This window comes from Oryx dammah, unplaced genomic scaffold (genome assembly GCF_014754425.2).
Source record: "Oryx dammah isolate SB20612 unplaced genomic scaffold, SCBI_Odam_1.1 HiC_scaffold_21, whole genome shotgun sequence".
Taxonomy (NCBI): Eukaryota; Metazoa; Chordata; class Mammalia; order Artiodactyla; family Bovidae; genus Oryx; species Oryx dammah.
In genome coordinates, this window is record NW_024070205.1 from 50,442,257 (window position 1) to 50,455,363 (window position 13,107).

The 13,107-nt window shown below is 32.6% G+C and overlaps 1 protein-coding gene across 14 annotated transcripts in view; it reads left to right on the forward strand.

The window, feature by feature from the left end:
- Nucleotides 1-13,107, forward strand: part of CDC42BPA (CDC42 binding protein kinase alpha) — a 299,246-nt gene that overhangs the window by 226,680 nt on the left and 59,459 nt on the right. For 6 of the 14 annotated variants that reach the window (XM_040263626.1, XM_040263631.1, XM_040263636.1 and 3 more), the window contains 5 exons: nt 1,271-1,395; nt 4,549-4,654; nt 5,071-5,219; nt 6,738-6,829; nt 9,078-9,154. In XM_040263626.1, the coding sequence (XP_040119560.1) occupies nt 1,271-1,395; nt 4,549-4,654; nt 5,071-5,219; nt 6,738-6,829; nt 9,078-9,154 (549 nt within the window). Of the gene's footprint in view, nt 1-1,270; nt 1,396-4,548; nt 4,655-5,070; nt 5,220-6,737; nt 6,830-9,077; nt 9,155-10,217; nt 10,266-13,107 lie in introns of all 14 variants that reach the window. The other 8 variants (XM_040263625.1, XM_040263632.1, XM_040263627.1 and 5 more) reach the window with 2 other exon arrangements.

Consider the following 13,107-nt stretch of genomic DNA (forward strand, 5'->3'; position numbering starts at 1 on the left):
ATAGCTGCCAATCTGAAATATTTTATACAGCAGAAAATGTCTTTCAAAAATGAAGGCAAAAATTCAGAGTATAGAAAACTCTACAAGACAAACAAGCTACTTTTTTCAACAAATAAATTACATGAAAATTTAAAGTGTTGGAAGGGAGCCGCTGTGTCCTAAGTGTGTTTCTCTAGCACTCAGATGTTGAAACCTAGTCACCAATGTAGTGCTATTTGGAGACAAAGCCTTTGGGAGATGGTTAGGCAATCAGGGTAGAGCCCTTATGAATAGGATTAGTGCTTTTAAACAAGAGACCCCGCAGAACTCCCTCATCCCATGGCCATCTATAAACCAGGAAGTGGGCCCTTACCAGACACTGAATCTGCTGGTGCCTTGATCTTGGACCTCCCAGCCTCCAGAACTGGGAGAAATAAATGGTTCTTGTTTAAGCCCCTCAAACTATGGTATTCTGTTAACAGCTGCCCAAGAGGAGTACTCCAGAACCTCTGAGTAAGAGAGGCTTAAAAGATAGAGCAACCGTTATGTTATGTTAAAAGACAGAGCAACCATTATGTTATGTTTACTTATTGGTATGATTCAGTTTAACAGACTGTTAAGTCTTTTGATATCTTGAGACAACTGGAAATTTGAACAGTGACTACCTATATGATGATATAAGAAAGTTTGTTAAATATAATAATAATATTGTGGTTGTGAATAGAGAGCCTTATTTTCTAGAGATACACCAGAAATATATATGGATAAAATTATATGATGTCTGGTATTTGCTGTAGAATAATACTGGAGGAGGGGGTAAGAAGACAGGTGTACAAATGAAATAAGATTGACATTAAGGTGATAACTGTTGAAGTTGCTAATGAGGGGTTCATGGGAATTTGTTTATACTATTCTGTTCATTTTTGTATATACTTAAAACTCCTTATAAGTTTTGTTTTTTTTTTTTTTAAAAAAGATGACATAGAGATATTTTAAGACAAAAAAAAATGAGAGATGTTGTTACCAGCAGAACTGGGGAGTTCTTCCCAGCAAATGGAAAATGTTCACAAAGGGAACCAGTTAATATAGGGAGTGAAGGGAAAGCAAAGGCAGAAGGAGAATTCAGAGTACTTGATGTTTCCAAATTCAGTGACCAGAGGGTGCATCACAATAGGAAATCAGGAAGATAAGCATTTTTGACTTATGAGATTTAACAAGAGGCATCTGAGGCACCTTGAATTCCTGTTCCTAAAAGTCACACTTCTTTAAGCATCTTGAAACTGCCTTTCAGCTTACCGCTTTGTGTGAGAACTTAAGTGCACGCAACCAGCAGTTAGAAGAAGAGGTCAAAGATCTGGCAGATAAGAAGGAATCGGTTGCACATTGGGAGGCTCAGATCACAGAAATAATTCAGTGGTGAGTACTCTTTAAATGTGTTTTGTGGCTGATTTTTGGCCATATAGTCAAATTGGTATGAATTCCAGGAGGAATATTTATTATTAGTCTGTGTTTCTTCTGTGTTTTCTGTTTTTTTTCCACTTTTCCTTAACTCTGTCAGATATTCCATATCAGCTTTTACAGTTTCATTAGAAGCTGAGATTTCTTTCTAAGAAAGAAAATATTATTCTCTCTGAAGAGAGTTAGTTAGTCCTTACAGAACTGAAGAAACTCATTTGCTAGCCATCAATATTCCTAAGACCAAAATTCCTGTATTTGTGATTATTTAAGGAAACAGAAAGCCTGGAGAAAATTTTAGAAGCTAAAGATGTTATACTTTCACCTTTTTCATAATTAAAACAGACTAATTCACATTTGGCATTTTAAATACATTAAATGGTTACAGTTAGTTTTATCAACTGTTCTTTTAGCCCACAGGATTTAATTTGGGATAATTACCTTAGTGACTTTCATATTAATTAACTCATTAAATGATTGTTCTGGTATTTGTAAAAATCTGTATATTTTTATAATATTTAAAGTTGAATCCAATAGGGATTGTATTTTCTAATGAAAATAGGTAGCTTAACTTTTTATGCTTTTTAACTTTCTGACTTTTTCAGCATATTATTGATGTTTTATTTATATAAACAACTACTGGTTTCTTCATATATATATAGACCAAGAATTTGGTGAGAATTTTAGTTTATCATGCTCTTATTTTGGTACTCTAACCTTTTTTTCCCTATTTATATTAGATTAATACTGTCCTTCTTAAATGAAATCATAAGTGAATAAACACTGTCTTTTTAAATAATCTTACCCAGTTGACTCATGTATTTTGATACTGATTTATCTGTAGAACCCTTATGTTAACTCAGCTTTAGCTTATGAATGTGACTATTCACTGCATATCTGAAGGAAAATACCCAAATTGTGAAAGTTTGGTTGTGTTCCAAATAGTACAGTTAATGGTTCTTTAATATTTAATAAATATCCTTGTCATAAACTGTAGTTCTGAAGCAAAATCACCATAATCTTTAGCCTTGCTTATACGTCAAACATTATGACTCTTCATTTGTAACTCCATCATTATGTAAACAAATTTGTAACTAAGATGTTAGTGAAAATGACTTTATAGAAGACAAAACTGATTTAGCCAAAGCCTGCAATCCTAGACCACTGATCTTTTCAAGTGATTGCATGATGAATTGAGATGGAATGGGAAGTGGTTCTAGTAAAGGAAAGAAGCTATAATTATGGACTGTCTGGAAGGGGTTAGTAGAAAGGATGAAGATGAAATTTTTCTGCATATTCCACATTCAAATGAAATATGCAGAAAAAAATCAAGAATACTGCATTAAAGCTGTTATTTAGTTGGACTAATGCATTAGATAACAAATTATTAAATATCTAATAGGCTAAAAGTAAAAGATATACTCTGTTCTCAGGGTTCTCAACTATTTGGAAGTTAACTGTGATATTCTTTGCAAGCTTATAAATGTTAAAAGCCTCAAGCTGTTTCTGGTATTTTAATCTGGTGTATTAAAAAATGCTAACACAAGATTTTGGAAACTTGTCATATGCAGAATTGTAAATGTTTCCATTGGTCAAATTAACATTTTAAAAATAAAACAAACGTGCTGTATATAAGACTTCATTTGAATGCATTTCTGATGGTCCTCTTACTCTGCTCCCTCTGCCTTTTCCTATGAAATATTTCTTTCATATGAAAAAAAATTTTAAACCTTTTAGGGCAAGGAGACCTTGTTGCTCACCTTGTATTGGAACAGGGACCTTTCTTCTCACCCTAGATTCATCAGAAGACTTCATTCTTTCTCTTTGAAATGATACTACAAAAAAGCATTGAAGTGACAGACTGGCCCATAAAATTCATTTTTCAGATGTATCTCCTGAAAGTTTGGGGAAAATTGAACAGATGAAAGAAGGATCTATAGGACTTAAATACAAATGAAGGGCAAGAAATGAGGAGGAATTAATATTTCTGAAATTCTGAGTTGGAGAGATTAAGAAAAATGGTGATATCATTGAAGTGGGAAAGGTCAGGAGAAGAAACAACTTTGGGGGAGAATGATATCAATTTTAGTTGTTCTTTTGTTTGTTGGTGAGCCTGAGGTCATCTCAGATATCTTGAGTGGAGATTTCCAGTGTGCTTTAGAAAAAATGACTTGTAGGTTAAGATTAGAAATATGAATTTAGGAATTTAATTTCTAGTAAATAAGGCCATTGAGGTAGAGTTTGTTTTGAGTGGAAAAGAAAGATAATGGTGAGTGTGGATAGTATTAATAGAAGAGAGAGAAGAGTAGTATAAGATAACCAGGAAAATGTTTTAATCAGGAAAGGATTTCAGTAATAAAACATTTATTTTTGTTTAAATTCACTCATATGATTTGAAACACTCCTCATTCATTAATTTGCATTCATGTGCAGTAATAGTTTGTAGTGATAAAACCGTGTGTTCTAGGTGGGCTTCCCAGGTGGCACAGTGGTAAAGAATCCACCCACCGATGCAGGAGACACAGGTTCGATCCCTGAATCAGGAAGTTCCCCTGGAAATGGCAACCTGCTCCAGTATTCTTGCCTAGAAAATTCCACGGACAGAGAAGCCTGGCAGGCTGCAATCCATGGGGTTGCAAAGAGTCAGACACAACTGAGCGACTGAGAACACACTCATGTTCTAGGCATTAGGCTGAAAATTCACATGTATTCTCATTTAGTTATCATAATAGTCCTTGAGGTAGGTGGTATTATTATTATCCCATCTTCTAACTGAGATAGCAGAGAGTTAGAAGTGGTAAATGACTTATGGAAAGTCATACAACTGATAAGCAGTGAGCTACAAATTGAACCTAGGTCTACTTAACTCAAGAATCAAGTTCTTAATCATTACTGACATATGTGCTGACTCCCAAACAGTTCAGTAAAGCGTTTCCTGCTTGTTGACAGATAGTAGTACTGTGGTAGACCTTTAAAAAATGATATTAAGAACATCTTTAATTTTCTGTCACTTTTCACTTATTTCTTAATGATGCTTTAAAATAATATACTTCTCACTGAAGTTTTCTGTTTTACTTTGGTACTTGATCCTGTCTTTATTTGTATATATTCTAGGGTCAGTGATGAAAAGGATGCACGAGGGTATCTTCAAGCTTTAGCTTCTAAAATGACTGAAGAATTGGAAGCTTTAAGAAACTCCAGCTTGGGTACCCGAGCAACAGTAAGCGCTACCATTTAGCCAACAGGCTTATTATATTAGTTGGGGGTAAAGCTCAGAAAACACTGTAATGAATCTGAGTAATTATATCAGTTTTTCTAGTTTTTGCCTACTGGAAAGTTTTTCATAAGAAATCATTCCAAGTTCCTCCAGTTTAAGAAATTATAATACATAGTTGCTAAGCTGTCATTTGTATGGCTAACCATTAATGGTGATAACCATAAAAAATAAATGTATTTATAATGAGTCTACAGTTATTTCTGAATTTAATGAAAATGTATTTTCACAAGTAATAAATATATCTCTTTTATTCTATAATTAGGGCAAGATGGTTATTTTAAGTACTTTCAGAATTCACTTATATTACTGAACTTAAATGTAAAAATAGAATAGAACTAAAAGCACATGTTGTTTCATAGGATATGCCCTGGAAAATGCGACGTTTTGCAAAACTGGATATGTCAGCCAGACTGGAGTTACAGTCAGCTCTGGATGCAGAAATAAGAGCCAAACAGGCCATCCAAGAAGAGCTGAATAAAGTTAAAGCATCTAACATCATAACAGAATGGTAAGACTCTATAGTCCCACTAGAGTGATTTCTGATTTGATCCAAAAGTATCTGCAGAGAAATTACATATTTAGTTTCCTACCTATCACTTTTCTTTTTAATGATGACCCAAAAAAAACTGTGAATGTTTGAAAATGAATTGATTCTTTTAGGCCTTTATGCAGTAATGGGACTTTAATACAGCTCTATTTCTATCTGACTTGTTCTTAAAGTGGAATTAATAGTATTAATATTCTATTATTTACTTTTCCCTCTTTTGTAAAATTTAGTTCATTTTCAAATTTTATAGTATTAAATTCAAAATTATCTCTTGGTCAAGAATATTACATTAGTACAAAAATATAGCATAAAGTCAGAACAAAATATAGTCATCTATAATTTCTGGCCTCTACCATAGATTTTTTATAAATGAAGGTTCTAGTGATGATGTATTTCACAGTGGTATAAAATATTTAAATTATAATTTTTTCTTACTACTTTTAAAAAAAGTATATCCTCCACACTCTTCAAGATAGTTAGCTAATGAATACATTCCCTCCACTATTATCACAGCAGTAGACCAAATAATACTGTGAATAAATGATAAAGGAAAATCATAGTTGGATTGGTTCAAGAATAAGTCAGTGTAGGTGATATGGAGGAACAGTAGAAAGTTCATGTCACAAATCAAAGTACAAATAGAAAAATCCATTCAGTGCTCAGAATACTTAAGGTTGCAAGGTCATTGAGTCACAAAAGAAAATAGAGGCCCATAAATTGTTTTTAGTGGTATGAAGCCTTAGTCCTTAAACTGCAGTCATTAATGTTTTTAATTATATCAGAGATGCCATGTATCTCTGATTGAATTATAAATTCCTCATTGAATTATAAATTCTTACTGTAAGTCAATTACAAATTAAATATGCTTTACTCAAATGTGCTAGTGTGACACTGAAAATGGAAAACAACTTTTTCTGGAGAATATGAATTGAGCCCAACATGAAAAACTACTAAATGTCATTCTCTGTATTGTAATTTGGAGTTAGTAAGATCTTTCTTCTTAAGCTTAGGACATAAACTTACACATTTGTTTATAAATCAGGAATACAAGTCAAACTGAAAATTATAAACTTAGTCTTATGGTTCTTTATGAAAGAAATTTAACAGAATTCTAAAGTTAATGTTTGATTTTATACATTTTTTAAATTTAATAATTTAGCTCATGGCTAGCAACTTTTTCAATAAAAGGCAAGATAATAAATACTTTAGGGTTTATAGGCCACATAGTTTCCGTCTACTCAGCTGTGCTGTTGAGTATGAAAGCAGCCACAGACAGCATATAAATGAATGAGCCCGAGTGTGTTCCAGTAAATCTTCTTTGCACAGGAGTAGATGACAGGCTGGATTTGTCCTTCCTGCAGTGGTTTTCAGTTCCCTACATCATCATGACTGACATTTAAACCAAGTAACTACATACATGATGGCTCATTGACAAGCAATATAAATAATGACATTTTTCCTTTTGTTCCCTTATTTAAGTAAACTAAAAGATTCAGAGAAGAAGAACTTGGAACTACTATCAGAAATCGAACAACTGATAAAGGACACTGAAGAGCTTAGATCTGAAAAGGGTATGGGAATGTGTTTTGCATCCATCAGGATGTAATGTTATGAATACATTTTATTATAAAAGAATCAGCTTAATGTGTAGGCAGAAGAATTGTTCACATGCTTGAATATATGGTGCACACATGCACATATTTGGTAGATAAAGTCTCTGAGTTATTTTGTTTTACCTGATACACATTGTTAAAGATTTCATAAGAGAAAACTCATTTTGCCATATATTCAACTGTTTTTCAGGGCCATGGACTATATCTTGAACAATATTTTTGTGATTGGAAACATTTGTTCTTTTCATATACTTTATACTATTCTCAAATGTTGTAGAGGATTTGCTCTCAGGGTAATTGAAGAAGTAATGTAGAAATAACTAGATTAAGCCAATATTAGAAAGGCAATTCAATGACAAAGAATTATTTTGACATTTCGATGTCTTCTTCCACGTTTGACACTCAAATTGCTTGTCCTGTGGGATTTCTCAGAGTTTATTCCCATTTTCTTGAAAATATTACTTGAGCACATTATAATTAATGTAGAAAGTAACTCAGAGTGCTTGGTAGCTTTATTACATGAACTTCAATTTTCTTTCCTTCATGTGGGCTTTGAGAATATGAAGATTTAATTTTTAAAAATTCAGAATGTTATTTTCTTAATGAAAGGATCTCTTATATACAGTTATTAGAAATTCATTTTCTGACAGTATTCCTGGCTGAATACTGACCTAATTAATTGGCTCTAAGTTGTACTTACGTGCTGCCCTCTATTTCCCAGTCCTATGACACAGAGTGACAAAGGTTGGGTCTCTCCACCTGCTTTTAAAACTGCAGGAAAGAGAGTAATCACACAAAGGTGTTAACATGAAAAAAGCCATTAAAAGTAGTAGATGTTCAGTACATTTTTGTTATGAATGAGAAAGGAAGGAATCCAGAAAAAGTGAATTAGGAACTCAGATTAGGAGCACAAGGCATCATGCTCAAATGAGAAGCTTAATTTTCATGTATGAAGAATGGAGGGAGCTGAATTATTTAGCAAGTAGAGGAAAAAGTATACATGACATGGAGGACCTGTGGCCCAAAAAGCAATTTATATAGAAAAGAGAGCGGTGAGGAGTATGACTTAACCAGTTGGCATTGATTGCATCATTTTATAATAGATCTAAATTTGCAAGAGAAGAAATTAAATTTATTACTTTGCATGTTAGCCTATGGCTTTTATTTGAATTTTGAGCATTGCAGAATAATAAAATTTCACTATGTTATAAAATAATATCCTATTTAAATAATATGATGTAATATTTATATAATGAGGGCAAGGATTTTGTTTGTCTCTTTCTTTACTATTGTATCTCCAGCATCTAGATAGGGCTTGGCAAAAACCCTCTCAGCAAATATTTATTGATGGAACAAATTTCTGCACTGCCGTGTTCAGCAACCATGGGTTATTATTAGAGAATAATTCAAAAAGCACATAAATTGATACTAATTTAGTGGATCAGTTTAGTCCTAATGATATGGAGATCAGAAGTGTGTATTGGTATTTCTCCTTTTTCCCTCCCTAGTATTTATCATTATATGTATATGATTAAGAATTATTTTGGAAATTATGCAGTTAGGGTTAATACCATAGCCAAAAGATATGCATCAATTTTTTTTTAATTTGTCTGAGAAAAGCTCAGGTTTGGAGTTGTCATTCTCCAGCCCTAGTTTTTCTCAAACAAACTTTTGTCATACAGTTTGTCAATAAAACAGTAAATGAAATCAGATTGAAGCCTGAGCAAAAGTTTATTCATAATTTAATAAGTTTGATTTATCACTGCATTTTTAAAATAAAAGGTTGTTTATATTGGTGTATACCATATATTTGATGAAAGTATTTCAGATAGGAAACCTTGTTTGGTGCTAAATTACCTTAGAAAAATCAGACCTAACCAGAGTCCTATTTTTTAAAAATTTCCCAAGTCTATCAAAAGATTTAATGTGCTTTTTATGGTATACTGTACAGGAAAAGAAATTCAAGAACTCAAGTAAGTCAAGAAACAAGTATTTCCTAGAGACTGATGTAGTTTAACTATTGAGTGATAGTACAAGAAACACTAATGTAATTTAGTTTTTTTAATATGTGGAGTTAATAATGTTAATTGGTTTTAAAATATGGTAGTTTGCAAGCAGCTTTTTAATAGATTCAGACAGGAAAGGTCATCCATGAAAATTAGTGTTAATTGTTCTAGTTTTAAGAAAAGTTGCTGCTGTCTTCTAGGTATAGAGCACCAAGACTCACAGCATTCTTTCTTGGCATTTTTGAATACGCCTACCGATGCTCTGGATCAATTTGAAGTAAGTATTAAACCTTTCAGATATCCCCTGTGGTTGATTTAAAATTTACTTTGTGATTTAAAGTTTATTTGCAATAAAACTTTTATTGCATCCCATATAAGAGGACCTAGAATCTTATGTAAACAAAAATGTATTATGAAAGAAATATATGTCCTGCAATATTATGGAAACTTTAATTGTAAACTTTTCTTGTTAGAGAAACCTAAGATCTAAATAAGAGAGTCATTGTAAGATTTAAAAGAAATTTCATCTCTTTCCCTGAGGAACAGTAAGTTCAGAACAGATCCTAACTTTAAATAATTTTAATTTTTTTTCCTCCAAACCAAAGAGCCACAATGAAAAAGCAAGTGAAAATGCCAGAGCTCACATAGTGCAATGCTGGTTCCAATTCCAAATCAATACAGTTTTTTAGAAGTATACCAAAGGAATGCTTTATGTTAAAAGTATTGCGTATAGAGTTTATTTGGCACAAGCCAGAATAATGAAATAGTGACTATATCACTCTGTCATTCTTTGGTACTTAAATTCTTTGCTAGAAAAAAGCTTACGGTTGAACTTTTTATCTCAGAAAAAAATTGCTAGTAAGTATATCTTAATCAACAGATAATTGTACATATCTGAGCAAGGCACTGTTGTAGTGCTGGAGATACAATAGTGACAAAATCAACAAAGTCCTGCCCCTCAGGAACCTTACATTTTAGCGGGAACAGTTAGAAGGCAGAGATTCTGTTGTTTACCTTTAGTTGTTACCTTTTAAAGTGCTTCCATTTAATTTAATTAATAATGATTTGCCATGAGCTTCAATTTATTACACCTTGAGCACAGTATATGAATTGTATTTCATTCTTTTGGGAAAGGGAAAAAGAATCACTCTTTAAAACATAGTTAATGAATTTCTAAGTTTCTTGAGAAACAATGACAATGACTGCTTTTCTCATTTATTTATTTGAATTAATGTCATTTGCCTTTCAATTGTTCTACAAAATTTTTGATTTATTATTTGTTCTTATCAAATTGCTTCATCCATATTTTCTATTTTTTTATTGCTGTATTCGTTAAATAGGATTCCTTTTCTTCTTCCTCATCTTCACTGATTGATTTTTTGGATGACGTAAGTCTTTGATTTTCGAACAAATGCATCCTTCAGTAAAAGAGATCAGTGAATTGATATGAAGAATTTACCTAGTAATGCAGTCAGTTTTAGAAATATCACACTTGATAATTTGTGAGCCAAAATGTGCTTCTTTCTTACCTTAAATACACAGAAGAGTTATCATTATTAAGTATAATAAAATAAAAATGTACTTTAAAAAAATGCATTGGCCATCAGAGAATCTCTGTAGTTCCATTCTTTGCAACAGTTCTACAGACTGGAATGCTTATTTGATTATTGTCACTATATAGCTATATAGATATAAATAATTGCTCATTTTTGTTTTTCAAGACAGTTTCTATTTCACATTTCCCTTTTCTTTCCAGCAGTTTGCTACTTGGTTTATATGTTAGTTAAAAGTAAGCCTCTGGTGGTATAATAAAAAGTGACATTTTATTAACTCTTTCAATAGAGTTTATCATACATAACACAATAGTTGAGTGCAAGTCAATGCTGACAGAATTTCTCTTCTAGTGTGAAAATTGATTTTAGTTAACATATGCACTGTAAATTGACTGCATTATCATTTTCTCTCCTAAATTAATTCTATAGATTTAATAATTTAGAAGTTCCTAATGTCTATTGTTCTCTTACAGAAATACCTGACATATACATTCTCTATTCTGCTTTAAATGGCACAGTAATTCTTGTTGTAAAGCATTGTATTTTCCTATTGAGCATTCTGTCTTTCCAGAAATTAGGAAATAAAATGGGTTCAGATGCAAATGCAGTGCATATAACTTTTTTAAATCAGGGGAAACTCTTTTAATGTTTTATTTTTTGTGTTTTGTTAAATATAATTCTTACATTGAAAAGAGGATTAAACATGATTTTTTACTAAAGAAAAATCCTGATCTATATTTTTGAGTGTTTCTTTTTTTATTTCTTGAAATATTTATACCAAAAATGTGCACCTTTTCATTCTAAATGGAAACTGTTTTACTATTCTTGAGATACATAATTATGCTAGTTATGGTTTTTTAAAGTGTGATTAAAAAGAGAACTTTGTTGATATATAATAAATTTTGGTGTTATAATCTGCTGTATATTTTACTAAAATATTCAGTATGGTATTTCCATATAGGTAGCATTCACCTTAAAAAGAATGGAAAGGAAATCTGAACAAATATTTTAATTGTTCTTTCTCCTAGAACACCATTTTCATATTTCTTTCTAACAAACTCTTTTCTACATCCCTTTTTCTCTCACCAAAATCTCGGAATGTAAAGCACAGGAGCAGCAAGTATTTTGGTAAATAGATTAGCTCCTCTCAACAAAAGCACACGTCAGCCCCCTGTGGGCTCATCTCTGCTCTCATATCCTGTCTGCCACCCCCACCTCACTATAGTGTCTAAGTTTCCCACTTTCACATGCTCCAGGAATATCCTTTCTGATCCTTCCCCCGCTATTACTCACATGGATTCATCGATTCAATTCAGTTCAATTCAGATCTAAATTGTAAAGCATTACAAAGGAACTCCTATTATAAAGTAAGCAGGAGCTAAGTTCACAAAGACTGCCGAATCTTTTTGATTCAGGCTCCAGCTCTTTAAGGGCATGATTTTTCCTCTCATTTGCTTCCTAAGCACTTTCCTTTCCATCTATTGCTGAAGCACTTAAGTTGATTCAAATCCTGTCGCTGCCACTTTCTTGGTATATAATTTAGAGCAAGATATCTAACCTTTCTATGCATTGGTTTGCTTATTGGACAAACAGGGATAATAATAGCCCTAATCTCATAAGCTTGTTTGAAAATTTAAAGTGATAATATATTTAATGCCCTCAATGATATTGGTTATTATTTCATTACTCTTAATAGGTCAGTTCCCCTCCATTGTCGTGTTCTCTTTAGCTTCCTTTCTTGTTCACAATTTCAGTTTCACTTGAGTACTTTCTAAGCTTTTTACCACTCAGCCTTCCAGTCACCACCAATATGAATCACTATACTTTCCTCCTATTGAATCACATGACTATTGGAAATGATTTTTCGTGTCAGGGTGAAGACTATCCGTAAGCTGCCATTTAAAAAAATAGTTTGTATTCTTAATTCATATTTTATGGCATAAACCTCTTATTTCTCCTCATAGTTTGTAACTATGACTGCCCTTCCCATCATTATCATCCATTTCATCCTCAAAGTCATAATAGAATAATGGTATTCAATCTTTGGCATGCTTAGGTTCAGCATCGAACGTATTTAGTATTAAGATTTAAAACTCAGGTTCTTTGACTTCCTTAAAACTCTTAAACGCTTGGATTCTTAAGGATGAAAATAAATCTTGATTGTTCTGTGTGCCCAAACTAGTTAGGCTGTTGTGCATCTTGTTTATAATATGTGACTGGCCTCTGTTACTAAGTAGACCCTATTAACTAACCCATAGGTAACATCCTCTGCTCATTCTTTTCTGTTTTCTGTCTCATTGCTGTAGAAAAGAAAAATATTGTGCTGAAGACCTAAAATTGAATTGCAGCTGGAATTTGTAGGTATAGGAGGGAATAAGGTTAGTTTTAAGCAAAATTATGCAAGTGTAGTTTTCTTCTGTGTCCACACATCATGGACCTTCTCCTAGTAACCTAGCGCCCTCATGCTGCCCTCCGACTTTTCAGTGCTTTACTACCGGTTCTTCCCCCGCTCCAAAATTACCTTCTGGCTTTATCCTTCACCCCCCCAACACACACACAGGCCTGTTAACACTATAGTCACTTTACACAAAATAGTATGCCTAATCACTTTCCTATCTCTAGTTTTTCCTCAGTATGTTTTGTCTGTTATTCAAAATTCAGATGAATACTAGAATTT